Source organism: Thamnophis elegans, chromosome 2, assembly GCF_009769535.1.
Source record: "Thamnophis elegans isolate rThaEle1 chromosome 2, rThaEle1.pri, whole genome shotgun sequence".
Classification (NCBI taxonomy): domain Eukaryota; kingdom Metazoa; phylum Chordata; class Lepidosauria; order Squamata; family Colubridae; genus Thamnophis; species Thamnophis elegans.
In genome coordinates, this window is record NC_045542.1 from 8,795,462 (window position 1) to 8,811,838 (window position 16,377).

The following is a 16,377-nucleotide window of genomic DNA, read 5'->3' on the forward strand; positions in this document are numbered from 1 at the left end:
CTATATAAATCATTCAAATGAATAAGTATGTCTTTCATTAGAGGCATTTCATTTGTTAACTGAGTCATGACACATTTTGAGTTTACATAGGTGAAATAACTTTGCTCTCCTATTGCATTCGCTTTACCAGCAAGATCAAAGATTCAAACACCAATCCCCTCTCTCTTCAAAAGTGTATTTAAAAAAAAAACCAGGAATTATGATTTGTTTATTGCTCGAAGAACAATAGTTCAGTTTCATTTAATCAATAAGCAATATCAAGATATTATAAATTGAAGGAATTACATCGGAAGGCTAGTGGAACCTCACAAATTCTCTAGCAGTGTTCAGTTATAAGACTGCAAATTGCAATATTTAAACTGCAACCATAAACCTTTTCAAAGAAATAAAAAAAGGCGGCCATAAAACCTATAGACTTGGCTTATAGCTTTGTCAAATTAAGGTACTGCTTTGGCCTGGCGCAACAGCTGCTGTCCTAAAAAAAATAAAATCAGAATTTTTAAAAAAATCTTCTCTCTCTGGAGCCTGAAATGAATACCCTGTCTTAGTCCCTGCCCCGGGTACCCTCCCCTTATGAAGTTTCCCTCCCTTTTTGCTTTTCAGCTTCCAAGATGTCATGGATGGAGCCACCTCTATACCAGCTGGAAATTTCCTTTCATGTTTAATAAAAAAAAAAACCACAAGGAAACACTCCCTCCCTCCCACAATTCCTTTATTTTTTTTATTTTCTTCTTCTTCTCCTAAAGTCATCCCATCACTGCTGCTTTTTGCTTATTCATGGGGACTTTGAGCACTACATGCACCAATAGGAGCTAACCCTGGCAGGGTTTCCCCAAATTCCATCAAGAGCGGAACCCCTAATTTATAATACGCGAAATCTCTCTACACAAGACCACATTTTCCACAGCAGGGACTCATTTGGAGTCACATACCAAAGAGAGTGATCTAATTTATCTCCCTTTCCCATTATTATTATTATTATTATTATTGCAATTCCAGACGTTTTCAGAAACCGTGCAGCCAAACTGCTAAGAAATTAAGATGAAACTGCCTAATAGTTTCTAGTACCAAAGTGAAAATGGCATTTGAGTTTTTATTTCACCTTAATAGGTGCCCCAAAGGAGCACCTCTCAAAAAAAACAAAAGCCACAACGATACAAACCACTTGGAAATCCTATTCTCACTCCCTTGGTGTTTTTGAAGTATAAGTAGTCCTTGACTTACAGTTCATTCATTTAGTGACCATTCAAAGTTACGACGATACTGAAAATTGTGACCCATGAGAGTTTTTCATACTTAGGATCTTTGCAGCATCCCCATGATCATGTGACCAACGTTCAGGTGCTTGGCAACAGGTTCATATTTATGACTGTTGCTATGGCCCAAATTCATGTGATCACTTTTTGTGACTCTCTGACAAGCAAAGTCAATGGTGAAGCCAGATTCACTTGACAATTGGGTTCCTGACTTATCAACTACCAACATATCATTTAACAACCGTGGCAAGAAAAGGCAAAGTTCATTTAACAACTATTTCACTTAACAACATAAATTTTGGCCTCAATTGTGGTTGTAAATCGAGGACTACCCGTATATCTCCTGTCACTGAAGGATTGCCTACTCAATCTTTGGTAATTTTATTAACCACTGATAATTATTATCCACAGATAATTTTATGAGTGTGGTAATAAAACACTAATGAGAATTTGAGCCATAACATGCCAGATTCCCATACTTAAATTTGGTATTTTTTGGTATTTATTGCAAATTTATAGGCCGCCCTTTTCCCTGAGGGGACTCAGGGCGGCTTACAATCAAAGGGGAAAGGGAGTGAAGGACAAATACAGAAAGAAATGTGAACAAAGTAAATTAAACAGTAAAACACAACATTCACTCGGCATTCGGGAGGGGCGAAAGTAGACTTATCCCCAGGCCTGACGGGCTAGCCAGTTCTTGAGGGCTGTGCGGAAGGCCTGGACAGTGGTGAGGGTACGAATCTCCACGGGGAGATTGTTCCATAGCGTCGGAGCTGCAACAGAGAAGGCTCTCCTCCGCGTAGTCGCCAGTCGGCACTGACTGGCGGATGGAATACGGAGGAGGCCAACTCTATGCGATCTGATGGGGCGCAGGGAGGTAATTGGCAGAAGGCGGTCTCTCAAATAGCCAGATCCACTACCATGGAGCGCTTTATAGGTGGTGAGTAGGACCTTGAAGTGTACCCGGAGATCGACAGGTAGCCAGCGCAGCTCACGGAGGATCGGTGTTATGTGGGCGAACCGTGGTGCGCCCACGATCACTCGCGCGGCCGCATTCTGAATTAGCTGAAGTCTCCGGATACTCTTCAAGGGCAGCCCCATGTAGAGCACATTGCAGTATTCCAGCCTAGAGATCACAAGGGCTCGAGTGACTGTTGTGAGAGCCTCCCGATTCAGGTAGGGCCGCAACTGGCGCACCAGGCGAACCTGGGCAAATGCCCCCCTGGTCACAGCTGAAAGATGGTGGTCAAAAGTCAGCTGTGGGTCCAGGAGGACTCCCAAGTTGCGGGCCCTGTCTGAGGGGTGTAGATTTTGTCCCCCCAGCCTGAGTGATGGTACGTTGGTCAAATTTTTGGGAGGAAAACACAACAGCCACTCGGTCTTGTCTGGGTTGAGTATCAGTTTGTTTGCTCTCATCCAGTCTTTAACGGCCTCAAGACCCCGGTTCATCACGTCCACCGCTTCATTGAGTTGGCACGGGGCGGACAGATACAACTGTGTATCGTCCGCATATTGATGGTATTTTATCCCGTGCCTCCGAATGATCTCGCCCAGCGGTTTCATGTATATGTTAAATAGTAGGGGGGATATGACCGACCCCTGCGGCACCCCATAAGTTAGGGGCCTCAGGGACGATCTCTGCCCTCCCACCAACACCGACTGCGACCTGTCCGAGAGATAGGAGGAGAACCACTGTAAAACAGTGCCGCCCACCCCTATCTCCCGCAGTCGTCGCAGAAGGATACCATGGTCGATGGTATCGAAAGCCGCTGAGAGGTCAAGGAGAACTAGGATGGAAGCATGGCCTCCATCCCTAGCTCTCCAGAGATCATCGGTCAATGCGACCAAAGCGGTTTCTGTGCTGTAACCGGGTCTGAAGCCAGACTGGAAGGGGTCAAGATAGTTAGCTTCCTCCAAAGTACGCTGAAGCTGGAGAGCCACCACCTTCTCAACAACCTTCCCCACAAAGGGGAGGTTGGAGACTGGACGATAGTTATTAAGGACAGCTGGATCCAAGGACGGTTTCTTCAGGAGGGGTCTCACCACCGCTGTCTTAAGCGTGGTGGGGAAGTACCCCTCCCGAAGAGAGGCGGTAACAACTGCCTGGATCCAGCCTCGTGTCACCTCACTGCTGTTGGCAACCAGCCAGGAGGGACACGGGTCCAGTATACAGGTGGAGGCACTCACAGCTCGCATAGCCTTGTCCACATCCCCAGAGGCAACTTCCTGAAACTCAACCCAGAGATGGTTTGCCAAGTCTTCCCCTTGTGTCCCGGCTGGATCTACTGGGGTGGAGTCCAGGTCCGCTCGAAACCGGGCAACTTTGTCCGCCAAGAACTGGACATACTCCTCAGCCTTACCCTGTAAGGGTCCCCCGTCTCCCTCCTATTTAGGAGGGAGCGGGTTATCCTAAACAGGGCAGCTGGGCGGGACTCGGCGGACGCTACCAAGGAGGCAATGTATGTTCTTTTTGCTGTTCTTAAAGTCCGAATATACTCCTTGGTGCATGCTGTTAAAAGTGCCCGCTTCGACCCGGACCTATCGGACCTCCACGAGTGCTCTAGGCGTCTCCTCCGGCGCTTTATCTCCCGGAGCTCCTCAGTAAACCAAGGAGGCCTCCGGGGGCCGCTGACCTGGAGGGGCCGTAGTGGCGCAATCCGGTCAAAATATCTTTAAATATCTTTACTTATCTTTCATTTTTCAAGCGTTGAAACATGCAAATATTGTAACACTGTAATAATAAAGAAGAGGTGTCTATTTTCTGAAATCTATGTCCCATATAGTTCTTGTAAAATTTGGCTCAATGATAAAGTACCTTGTAACAACTCCTAAAAATGCATATTCAGCTTATCTCCATTCCAGAGATTTGCTAGATCCAGTCATTACAGCCTAGTTATCACTTCAAAATAGCGATAAGCTGTATCATTTAGGGATCTCTGCCTATAATTTAGGGATTTTAAGGAAGAGCTGGACACATGCAGGTTTTGCTTTATTCCTGAGGTGTGGCAGCTGTTTTCGAATCGGAGCTAAAAGAGAAATATGAACCCATGCCATTGGAGTCAGGCAGAAATTGCTTGCAAAAATTATCATTTCATATATGAGTACGTGTACTTTGGGTTCAGGAATTCAAAATTAACCAACCTCTGTTTGCAATAGTCCTGCTCTTTAATCTACCCACAGTTTTACCTCTGGATCATGTTAGATCCTAGCAGCTAAAATGTGGCCGGTTGATTGACTTTTGGCTTTTAATGAAGAGATGAGAACCAGCTGTTTTCCCTGGTTAAGGAAAGGGCCATAAATTCATGCAAAATTCCCACCATTGTTTAAACCCAGATCTGAAGTTTCAGGTAGTTAATAATAGCACAGATGCTGATAAGACTTTTTAGCACACATCACTTTCCCTTAGGGAATATATTAGCAAAGCTCGTGGCTCTGAACTGAAGTCTTCCTAGGAAGGAATGCTTATTAAATCAGTTAACCTCTGTAGTAGAGACATAAATATGAGAAGACAGTGAAACACTTCCACTCAGATTTTCCAAACGCTTCGGTGCAGGGTAACGCTAAGGAATCAAATGCCAATTGCAGAAAGTGCCTGAAGAATGGATGTCCTGGAAGGGTTCCCCATCACCACCTTGTGCTTTTTCACCTCAACTTGCTGACTCATCTTCTCTCTTGTCGCTTCTGGCCACTGTAGGGGCAGGAGGGAAGCCTGTGAGGCATGGACAGAGGGCCCGATGGCCGAGCATGAACTCATTATCCCCCCCCCTCTTCCCTCGTCTCCTCCCCTAAACAGCAAGGATGGGCCTCAATACTCGAACGTTTACTGTACTGTTGCAACAATGCATGGGTCTTTTCTCTTCTCTTCCTCTCCTGCGGCTGTAACTGGAGGCGTTTTCACTGTGTGTCTGTGCCGTTCCGCTTTTCTGAAGTCTCTCTGGGACTTCCTGCCCTGACTTACTTGCAGCATGAAAGCCACCTCTCCCCCCCGCCATCTCTGCTTTTGCCACATGCACCTTGGAAGTCTCCCGCGGGGCTTTTTGCTGTATGTGTCGGCAGCTGCCAACCATCATGCACTTCCATTTGCACAGCACCGTGTGCTTCTTTCCAAGAGGTCAGCTTGCCCACGGGGTCCATGGCTTGATTTAGGGATCAAGCCTGATGATGTCAACAACAAAACTGAACAGATACTTGGGGAATGCTGGTTTTGGTTGGTTTCTCCTCCCTCCCCCCCTCCCTCCCTCCCCAGAATAACAATTATTTCATGTTTCCAGTCATTTTAAGGGTGAAAAAAAAAAGCATTCTTTCATTTTTTTCCTTCAGTTCAACTTAACTTCTAGCCTATCTGCTGAAATGTTTAGCCCAGTTGGGTAGCCTATCCACCATCTGTTGGGTTTGGTGAGGCATATATAGCAGTTAGCAATAGCAGTTAGACTTATATACCGCTTCATAGGGCTTTCAGCCCTCTCTAAGCAGTTTACAGAGTCAGCATATTGCCCCCAACAACAATCCGGGTCCTCATTTTACCCACCTCGGAAGGATGGAAGGCTGAGTCAACCCTGAGATTTGAACAGCTGAACTGCAGAACTGCAGTCAGCTGAAGTAGCCTGCAGTGCTGCATTTAACCACTGCGCCACCTCGGCTCTATATAAGAACATACCAAACCCACTCCCAAATGGAGATGGGCCTAGCTGAGGTTGCATATATGCAGGTAGGCAAATCAAGATACCTCTGCAAAATAAGTAGGGCGCACTTCTCCTTCACATTTTGCAAACGAAGAAGTGAAGCATATCGTTAATAACCGACAGATGCTTCTCTCCCCTTCTGCCCTCCGAGTTGCAGATCCAAATGCACTTGATGTCAAGTCACATGCAGCTATTTTTCTCCTTTTGTACTTAAAAGTATCCCCTTCCTAAAAATGTTTTCCACCATCCTCAAAGTGGTTGTATGATCCAGCAGATCTGAAAACAAGAAATATTAAGGAAACAAAACAATAATGTTTTGCTTAAATAAAATTAACAGAAGCCATTTTGGATTTAAGCAGAAAATCGAAATGGTTCCCCGTTCAGAAGTTAACAGTGGATGCGACATACCAATCCTCTTGAAATGGAACAATTTAATAATCAATGCCCCAATTTATTTTGAAGATGTCTGTAACAGAAACTAGGATTAGATCACAGCAGATTATTTCCAACTTCACAATAAGGAACATAAAATCTACTTGGCACTGAACTGTGTTAAAGCAAATAGGGTTTACCAGACATTGTCAGAGGGAATAATCTCTATTAAGGAATTATGAAATTAGCAAGATACTTAGAATTCAATCCTGACATGATTTTGGTGTCAAAATAATTCTCTGTGATTAATTTAAGACTTGGACTAAAAGCCAATTATTTATTCATTTGTGCCATTGAGTCACAGTTGACTCTTTGTGACTATCTGGATACGTCCCTTGCAATTTTCCTGGCAAGATTTCATAAGTGGTTTGACCTTGCCTCCTCCCTAGGCTGAGCAAGTGTGGCTGGCCCAAGGTTCCCCAGCCATTTTTGTGTTTAAGGCAGGAATAGCATAAGGTGACCAGACGTCCCGCTTTTGGCGGGACAGTCACGATTTTTAATAATTTGTCCCGTGTCCCGCAGTGTGTTCAAAAAGTCCCGATTTTTCAAAAGAAAGAAAACAATTTTAAAAAGGACGCCGTTAAAAAAAAAGTTTTTATTTCTCTGAAGTGTCGTTCCCCCCGGGTCAATGGTGTCCCACTTTACCAATCTGAAAATCTGGTCACCACAGTCTTCCAGTTTCTAGCCTGGTGCATTAACCACTACATCAAACTGACTCCCACATAATTGAGTTGCTGGGATTCTTGCAATGCTGTCACTTTCATCTTAGCACAAATGGCCCAAGATCCCTCTGCTGGGCTGCATACCTAAGGCAGGATTAGAACTCACCATCTCTTGGTTTCTAGCCTGGTGCCTTAACCACTACCCTAAACTGGCTCTAAAGGCCAAAACAGACGTTCCAAATATGGTGCAAAGTAAACTGAACATCTTTCCATTTTCTCAGATCCTTCGGCTAAAGCTGAGGGAAATTTTAGCTTTGAGCTCCAAAGCCTCTGTTCAATTCTGGCTTGAAGGTAATGTCTCTCCAGTTTACAAGATTGCACAACAATCTGCCTCCCTGCCTCTCTGCAATAAGCCCCCTGCTGCACACATATATACGTAAAGACACAGCAACCAATTGAATACTTTTAGAATTAAATGTTTTATTTATTCCCTTGTCTTCTCTCATCTCTCTCCTCCCTCCCACTCTCTCTCTCCCCCACTCACACATACACATTTCTCTCCAAGATAGGAACGATAATTAAGGAACTTCCCAACATCATGTTCCTTCTGCTCCATTATTTACGGTATCTTATAAGTTGCCTTTGGGAATTCTGACCCCACATTTCTGCCCTTACTGCATGCTTCCAAATTGCTTTAGTTTGGGAGTTTCGTTCTTCATTTGGTTTTGCTTGCAATTTGTTTACTTTTCCTAATTTTTGGAGGGCTTTGCCTGTCTCTTTTAGACTTCTCAGGTTGATTCTCCCCAACTCATCATTTTGATAAAGGAGCTGGATCCTGGCCCCCAAGCATGATGTGGCAAGAAGACAGTCAGATGCATGCAATTGGCTAGGATTGCCTCAATCTTTCTCCTCCCCATTAAGCATGCAACCCTATCGGTTCCACCACAAAACCGCGGACGACAAAATCGCGGTCGACGAAAGCGCGCATTTGACGTCATCACAGCGCGACGAAAACATCGCGCTGTGATCGAAAAATGTAAAAATAAAGCGAAAATCTTATCCTAACCCCCCCAAACCTAACCCTAAACCTAACCCTAAACCTAACCCTTAACCTAAGCCTAAATCTAACCCTAAACCTAACCCCTAACCTAACGCTAAACCTAACGCTAACCTTTAACGTAACGCTAAACGTAACCCTAACGCTCTAAACCTAACCCTAACCCTTAACCTAACCCTAACCCTAACCCTAAACCTAACCCTTACCTTTATGTGAATCGGCTTGCTTTAATTTTATTTTTATTTCAATTTTTAATTTTTTCCGTCGCGCTGTGATGACGTCAAATGCGCGCTTTCGTCGACCGCGATTTTGTGGACCGCGGTTTTGACGGGTCACGACCCTATCAACATTTATGTATCTCCTCTTCATCACCAAACCTTCTGGGCCTTCACCAAAGGGGCTAGTCCTATCCAAGAAGCATGAGAGAAGTCCCTCCTTCTCCACACCAAAATCCACCATAGATTATAAAACATTGACCTCCATGCTGTATGCAAAGTGCCCAGAGATATGTACTCATAACGCACTACAGCCACAATGTCTTGAGATGTAAGCTGGCAGCCAGGTTCACTGGGAGGGAGGTGGGGTGGAATTTCCCCAGTGCCTCCTTAAAAGAAGCAGCAGGTACATTTACTTATGTCGCTGGAACAAGCAAGAGAAAGTCAGGGTCGACTCTCAGTGAACCATTTGATTAGATTTTTCTCCATGTTTTGAAATGCTGGCATCCATTCTGGAGCAAGATTCGGGTCACAGGGAAGAAACCAGTATGGAGGAAGTAAGACTAGCTTACAATAAGCCACAAGCAAGTACAAAATGCCATTCCCAATCCTTCAACCAATAGCCATAGCAATAGCAGTTAGACTTATATACCACTTCATAGGGCTTTCAGCCCTCTCTAAGCGGTTTACAGAGTCAGCATATCGCCCCCACAGTCTGGGTCCTCATTTCACCCACCTCGGAAGGATGGAAGGCTGAGTCAACCTTGAGCCGGTGAGATTTGAACCGCTGAACTGCAGATAACAGTCAGCTGAAGTGGCCTGCAGTACTGCACTCTAACCACTGCGCCACCTCGGCTCTTCTTAGAACATGGACATTTCCTGAATGAGGTTGAATCCTTCATTTTTTCATTCCCATTACTTTAGATTTAACTCATGTCTAATACCACCACCACCACCACATTGCACACATATGCAAACGCTGTTTTCTACAATTGCTGGATTGTCACTAAGCATAATATTTAGTTGTCCACATATTCCTCTCATTTCCTATCCCTGTTTTTTTTTTAAACCATTCACGTCTCATTCTTTTAAGTTCTGCGCCCATTTTCATTTTATTCCTTGTGACTGAAGGCTCCTCTCTCCTCAGCTACATGTTAAGCAATTTGTCACAGGACCAGTTCTGATTAATAGCAATAGCAATAGCAGTTAGACTTATATACCGCTTCATAGGGCTTTCAGCCCTCTCTAAGCGGTTTACAGAGTCAGCATATCGCCCCCACAGTCTGGGTCCTCACTTCACCCACCTCGGAAGGATGGAAGGCTGAGTCAACCTTGAGCCAGTGAGATTAGAACCGCTGAACTGCAGATAACAGTCAGCTGAAGTGGCCTGCAGTACTGCACCCTAACCACTGCGCCACCTCGGCTCTCTTAACCCAAGACAAACTATGGACAATAAAAAAGGGAGCATTGGACAAACACCAAGAATAGAGAGAAGGCAGAGGAGCTGAGTAGCAATATGGTAGTGAGAATCTGGCATAGCAGCATTAAATTGATGTCATCCATAACCCAGCTGCTGTTTCACCATCTTATTTTAGTAATTTTAGTTTCTGCTCATAATAATCCTTGGAAGGTAGGTAAGCATAGACCTTTCAAGTATTCTTTCAGTTGCTGGCATCCTTAGTAAAAAGTTTTTCCACACATGTTGACACAATATTTATATTGGCTTAATAGTCATTCCTTATCCCAAGGGAATTGCAATGTTTTAAATGGGGAAGGGAAGGCAATTCTAACAAAGTTTTAGTCTCATCACTAAAGTACAGTCCTGCAGGATTATATCACCATTAAAATGATGCGGATTTAACACATATTTGTAGTGTCAAGTTGCCTTCAGTGCAGAGAACCCCTTTGCTAGGATATTTGCAACAAAGTGGAGAAACACTGATAACACTTGGTCAGCACTGCCTTATGTCCAGTGGCTGGAATCAGGCGGAAATTATATTTAGGATTAATGGTTCCTATCCCATCTCTTCAGCCTTCTCCTAGATCAAGCTGAGATGGCAAAGGATGACAATTAGCAAGATCCGCAAATATGGCCTGGCATTGGGCAGCTCTAAGTCAACTTTTCATTGACTCTCTTTTCCTTCCTTTTGGCCTTCTCTGCAGATCCGCGTAGTGAAAGCGTTCCGTAGTTCACTCTATGAAGGGCTGGAGAAGCCAGACACCAAGACCTCCATCCATAATTTCATGACAACGCCTGAGTTCTTGATCAACGACTACATCCACAACATTCCTCTCATTGACGATACAGACGTGGAGGAGACCGAGGGTCCCCTAAGACAGCACTTCAGGGCCAGTCCCCCACCATCTCCCAACAAGAACAACAATGCCATCGACAGTGGCATCTACCTTAGCACCGATGTCAGCAAGACACCTACCTCCTCATGCAGCCCAGTTAGCCCACTCCACAGCATGGAAACCTCCCTCTAACACAACCCTACCATGCAACCAGTTGAATTGACTTTGTTCACAACAAGAGGTGTCCAGTTCCTCCCGGGAGGTAGGCTAGCTAAGGAAGGATGGGAAGCCGACAGGAGATGACACTTCACCTCTTGGACTCAATGGAGTGGAAAAGGACAAGGTTTTCTGCCATTGGATGGCTCAGGCAACCAGAGACACGCTGACTTGATGCAAGGAAAGCAAATCGTAGAGGGGGAGAGAAGTTTTCTTCAATCACGCGAGAGCATTGGGCTGAGCCCAGGGAGTGTACAGGAAAACCACCCATTTCTCTAATCTGTTCTTTGGGGTGCTTTTGGACACAACCACACTCACCAAACCCACAAATGATTCTGCAATTGGGGGGGTTGCTTTGATTTTTTCTTGTGGGACCTCTTTTTTCTCCTCTCCCCCAGCCCCAATGTTTAAAAAAGAAACTATATTTGCACCAGAAAAAGGAAGAAAAACAAAAAAAAAAAGGAAAAAAAGAGGAATAATCTAGACAACTATTATCCTAAAATATATATACATATATATATACATATATATATGATACCAACCGACAGATGTATTAACGGATTTTCTGATCATAACGCATGCCTGTTATCAAACTCTCCTTTCTTCTTCCCCCTCCCCCAATGGAATTTCAGTCTGGGGCAATTTTGCTTTTTTTAAAGAAAAAAGAAAAAAAAATACATTGTTTGCTGGAGCTTGTATTTTATATCAGGATTTGCCAGGAAAAAGAAAAAAAGATTCCCTTCTATTAGGAGGGGAATTGACTGTGGAACAATGAGTAACCAAAATGATGATGATGATGATGATTTTTGTTGGATAGTGCAGATATAGTGTGACTGAAAGTAGGGTGTGATTGCAGTGACACAAATTTGGGCCTTTTCAGCAATTTCACAAAAAAGTGACCAAAAGTGGGGTCCCATTTGAGGGGGGCATTTCTCTTCCTCCCCCCCTCCCCTCCACCAGTGCTCACAATCTGTATGCTTCTTTAGGTAGTGATTTTACCAAACATCCAATAACTGAACGATACAGAGAATTTAGGGTGGGAAAAGAAGATAAAGTTTATACTTTGTAAGAAAGAACAGAACATCTTTCCTGTTGCGTAAGATCACTAAATTAGAGCATGCATTATTTGACAGATTTGTCAGAAAATTATATATCTGAGAATCATTTAATTTTCAAAACACCAACTACCACCGCAAAGATTTCCTACCCTCATGGTTGTGAGTAAACCTAGAAAAATATACATGCAGTGATTGCACAAGACTGCATGGCCGATAATGGCTATTCATCTCCACACTGCAGCTTGAATTTACCACTTTAAAATTACTTTTGTATTCTATCTTATTCCAGAGTCTAGTTGAGTTACGATGACTTCGAAATGCCCACTTTGCACTGATTGGGAGGATATTTCTGCAGTATGTGCTAATTCTGAGATTCCAAATGGATTCAAAACTTTCATGACAAAACTTGCCTTGGGTCTAGTTCTTTGCACATGAGGAACTGAGCTCAGCCTTAGCAATTCTCTCAATAAGCAAATTCAAACTGCATCTTGGAGGGGGGGGGATGGAACCCCGCCAATAAGACAAAATACAAGACTCAATGTACACAGAGGGTTTGGAGGAACATTATGGAAAACAGATGTAGTAATCCATAGGCAACACTGAAATGAGCTTCATTTCAGGGAAGCTGCCTTGAAAATTTCCAGTGCCAATACTAATTTGTGGGAAAGTGCATATTATGAGTCCTTTATATCTCCTGTATCAAATGCTCAAGAGAACAGAAATAGTTCCTGAAAATTCTTGATTTTTATATTATACTAATCCTCCGAGTAGACTTAACATTTCACTTATATCCTCTCACAAGCTCTAAGTAGGCTGCTATGGATTGTTTTGTGTTAACTTTACAATAAAGTTTAAAGTTTTACAAGAGCCGAGGTGGCGCAGTGGTTAAATGCAGCACTGCAGGCTACTTCAGCTGACTGCAGTTCTGCAGTTCGGCTGTTCAAATCTCACCGGCTCAGGGTCGACTCAGCCTTCCATCCTTCCGAGGTGGGTAAAATGAGGACCCGGATTGTTGTTGGGGGCAATATGCTGACTCTGTAAACCGCTTAGAGAGGGCTAAAAGCCCTATGAAGCGGTATATAAGTCTAACTGCTATTGCTATTGCTAATAATCCTGTGCTGGCTGAGAGGAAATGAGCAAATTGTCTAAGGCACTTGTGGCTGAGTGAAGACCACCACATTTAAAAGTTTCAGTAATATACGTTAGACCAGTTACAGAGGGACATACTGAAAATAATTGTACAGCATCAACTAGGCCCTACGCTGATCAAAATTCAAGAGAGTACCAGTATATTGGATTTTGTCATATATAACTATCAAATTATTATTTTTTTATCACCAGAAGGGCACTGGGTTAAACATGATTTCAGCATTCCCCCCCCCCCAAACAATACAAATCTAAAATATCTACATTAATAGTAAAAGTTGATATTGTAGTAGGCAATAAAATGCTGTAGAAGAGGTAAAGGTTGCCAGGGACAAAAAATTATGTACGGTCTTAAATGAATTATGAGGGTCCAAATCCTTTCAATATGAAAGTTTGCTGAAAAGCTTCAATCCCTAATAGTTTTCAAACATGGAGTGGCACCAGCTGCCATCTGAAAGGCATTCCTGGTTCTCAGTCCGATAGGATGACCAAGTAGTACTTGGTGAGGGGTGAAGGGCACACATCCTCAGACTGTTTGACTTAGGCTGCAGAGATGAGACCCTCTAGAACTCTGGCAGTGTCATTTTCCTCCACCCATCACATTACAACTGACCATTCATCATGATTCAACATGTTACATGTTTTGTATTTCCTAGGGCAAGCCTGCTTGAAAATACCAGCTACAGCACTATCAGAAAAGCCATCCCTCCTTCGGAAGGGCAAATGCCAAACCCATCTGTAAATCTCTTTGTTGCCGTCTTTTCTTTCTAAGAACAAAATAACAAAAGCGAGCTTTTTTTCTGCTTTTTTTCCTCATCTGAATGTTTTCTTTTTTTTAAAAAAAAAAAATCCAAAATCTTAAAATCATTTAGTTTTCAGGGAAGGGGAATGGAGCCAAGGAACACTTTTGTCTCAACCTGGGCTTCTTTTCATTCAATATTGTAGATATTATTGATAGAAACAATTATAAATATTTAAAAAAAATATTCAAACAAAGAAAAAGGTCACTTTTGTCGCTGTAAATTTGCCAGCCATTTACAAGTGAGTTTTGTTCACAACTTGGGAAGGAAAAGGACATTCACTCCAAGGGGGAAGAGGGGAGAAGAATCCATTCTTGTTGGGGGGACATTTCTTTTCTAAACCATATTCTAATGGGAAGAGGATGAAGGGGATTTTTTAAAAAAAAGAATAATAAATAAGTTTAAAAAACAGTGCTTGTACATTTGTCCTAATGAAAGAGACTGAAAAAAAATCCACAAGCATAAAGCTCGAAGTAGCCAGGAACTGGTTTTATTAAAATGGATCTGGTTATTACAAAAGCCATCGGGTTATTGGGGGAAACTAGCCTCATTCAGTAAAAGAGCCTCACATGGACAAAACCTATCACTTCTTATCAGGGGTGGGTTTCTCGCCCCGTTCCAACCGGTTCGGTTGGAACGGGGCCGGCGGCGTCCTCGTGCACGCGCGCAGTGCACGCATGCGTACTAGCGCCTGTGCGATGCTCCAGCTGCTCCTGGAGGATCGCACAGGCACTGTATGCGTTCTGCGCATACGTGGAAGCGCAGAACTCGTCAAAACCGGGTAAGAAACGCGGGCGGGCGGGTGGATCCTTCGGCGTTCCCGGAAGTTACTTACTTCCGGGTTCACCGACCAACCGGTTCGCGGGGACCGCCGCGAACCGCCTGAAACCCACCCCTGCTTCTTATAGTAGTTTTTTAAAACACTCTTTTGTTGTACTTAACTGCATCCTGGATTTAATTCTGTATAGCAATACTTATGCAGATTATCTGTAATTCAATATCGGAGTCAAACTTTAGAAGCTGAAAATCTCCAGCTTAGTCCTTGGCATCAATAGGAAGGACTAGGAAACATCACTACCACAAATTCTGGAGCATAATGAACAGCCAAACAATGGACTAGTAGGTATTACCAATCTACCTGAATCTGTTCCTATCACACCACTTTATCACTGTTCCCTCCTTTTAATGCATGATGAATTTACGTAGGATACATCATGCATTGATGTAAATGCATCAGATCCAGAAAGAAGACAGTTTAGGATCTGCTGGTGAATCTCTGGATAATCCAAAGTAGAACACTAAGGTTCACCGACAAATGCGCGCCTGACAAAAGCGCGCCGACAAAACCGCGGCGAGAAAACCGTGAGGTCGAAATCGTGCCCATAGAAGCGCGCCGACAAATGCGTGCCGATGCAAGCGCGCCATCAAGAAACAACGCAAAAACAACATAATAACCTTAATCCTAACCCTAACCCTAACCCTAACCCTAACTCTTACCTTAACCCTAATCACGCTTTTGTGGGTGCAGTTTTGTCGGCGCTCTTTTGTGGGAGCGCTTTCGACCTCGCGGTTTTCTCGCCGCGGTTTTTTCGGTGCGCTTTTGTCAGGCGCGCATTTGACGGGTCACAGAACACTAATCATTTCTGATTTCCAGCTGCTTAAGAGCATCATTACAGAACCTGGGGCAATAGATTTTTTTTTTCATGGAAAGACTGAAAAGATGCATTTAAGTTCTTCTTTTCCTGTGTCTGGAACAGAGTCCCAAATCAATTTTTGAATTCTGCACCAAATTCTAGTTGACGGCTTGAAACAATGTATGGATATGATGTGTTTGCATTTGTGCACGTGCTCGTATATTGCAAATGCCTGTCAAACGTCAGTCAGTTTAGCAATGGCTGAAACAAAGGGCTTCAGAGTTCATGAATGGCCAACTGGCACAGACAAGCAAGCACCGTAAACAGTGGGCCGTGTTTAAGGAACAGCTGATGCTCCAGGGAGACTAGCTGCAGCCTAATTAGGATTGCATTAATGCAGTGTTTCTCAACCTTGGCAACTTGAAGATGTCCGGACTTCAACTCCCAGAATTCCCCAGCCAGCATTCGCTGGCTGGGGAATTCTGGGAGTTGAAGTCCAGACATCTTCAAGTTGCCAAGGTTGAGAAACACTGCATTAATATCTATCTTTAATTTATTTACTTGTTAGATTGATTTGTCACCCATCTCACTTCAAGGTGACTTTGGGCGGCTTACATTAATGCACTGTTACCAATTCCTAGACAGAAGGTAAAATTCAAGAGTAGCTGACTTGTAGTGTATTTCCTTTAAAAGTTGAGTCAACTTTACTCAGATATCTAGCACAACGTTCTCTGCTTCCTTGCAGAAGAATAGTATTTGTAGTGACTATATCTGGCTATTCTGTTAAGACAAGAAATATGCAGCAACTGAATTACGTGAGGTACGAGAACTGCCCTGCTGGATCTGGCTGAAGATGTGTCTCTTTCAGAATTCTCTCTCCAATACAAATTAGGCAAAAATTAAGGGAATTTCATAATAAGGTGT

The 16,377-nt window shown here is 43.5% G+C and overlaps 1 protein-coding gene across 10 annotated transcripts in view; it reads left to right on the top strand.

The window, feature by feature from the left end:
- Positions 1-10,791, top strand: part of ATP2B3 (ATPase plasma membrane Ca2+ transporting 3) — a 101,631-nt gene extending 90,840 nt beyond the window's left edge. For all 10 annotated transcript variants that reach the window (XM_032210740.1, XM_032210743.1, XM_032210736.1 and 7 more), the window contains one exon: positions 10,468-10,791. In XM_032210740.1, coding sequence (XP_032066631.1) covers positions 10,468-10,791 — 324 coding nt within the window. The remainder of the gene's footprint in view (positions 1-10,467) is intronic.
- The last annotated feature ends 5,586 nt before the right edge of the window (positions 10,792-16,377 follow it).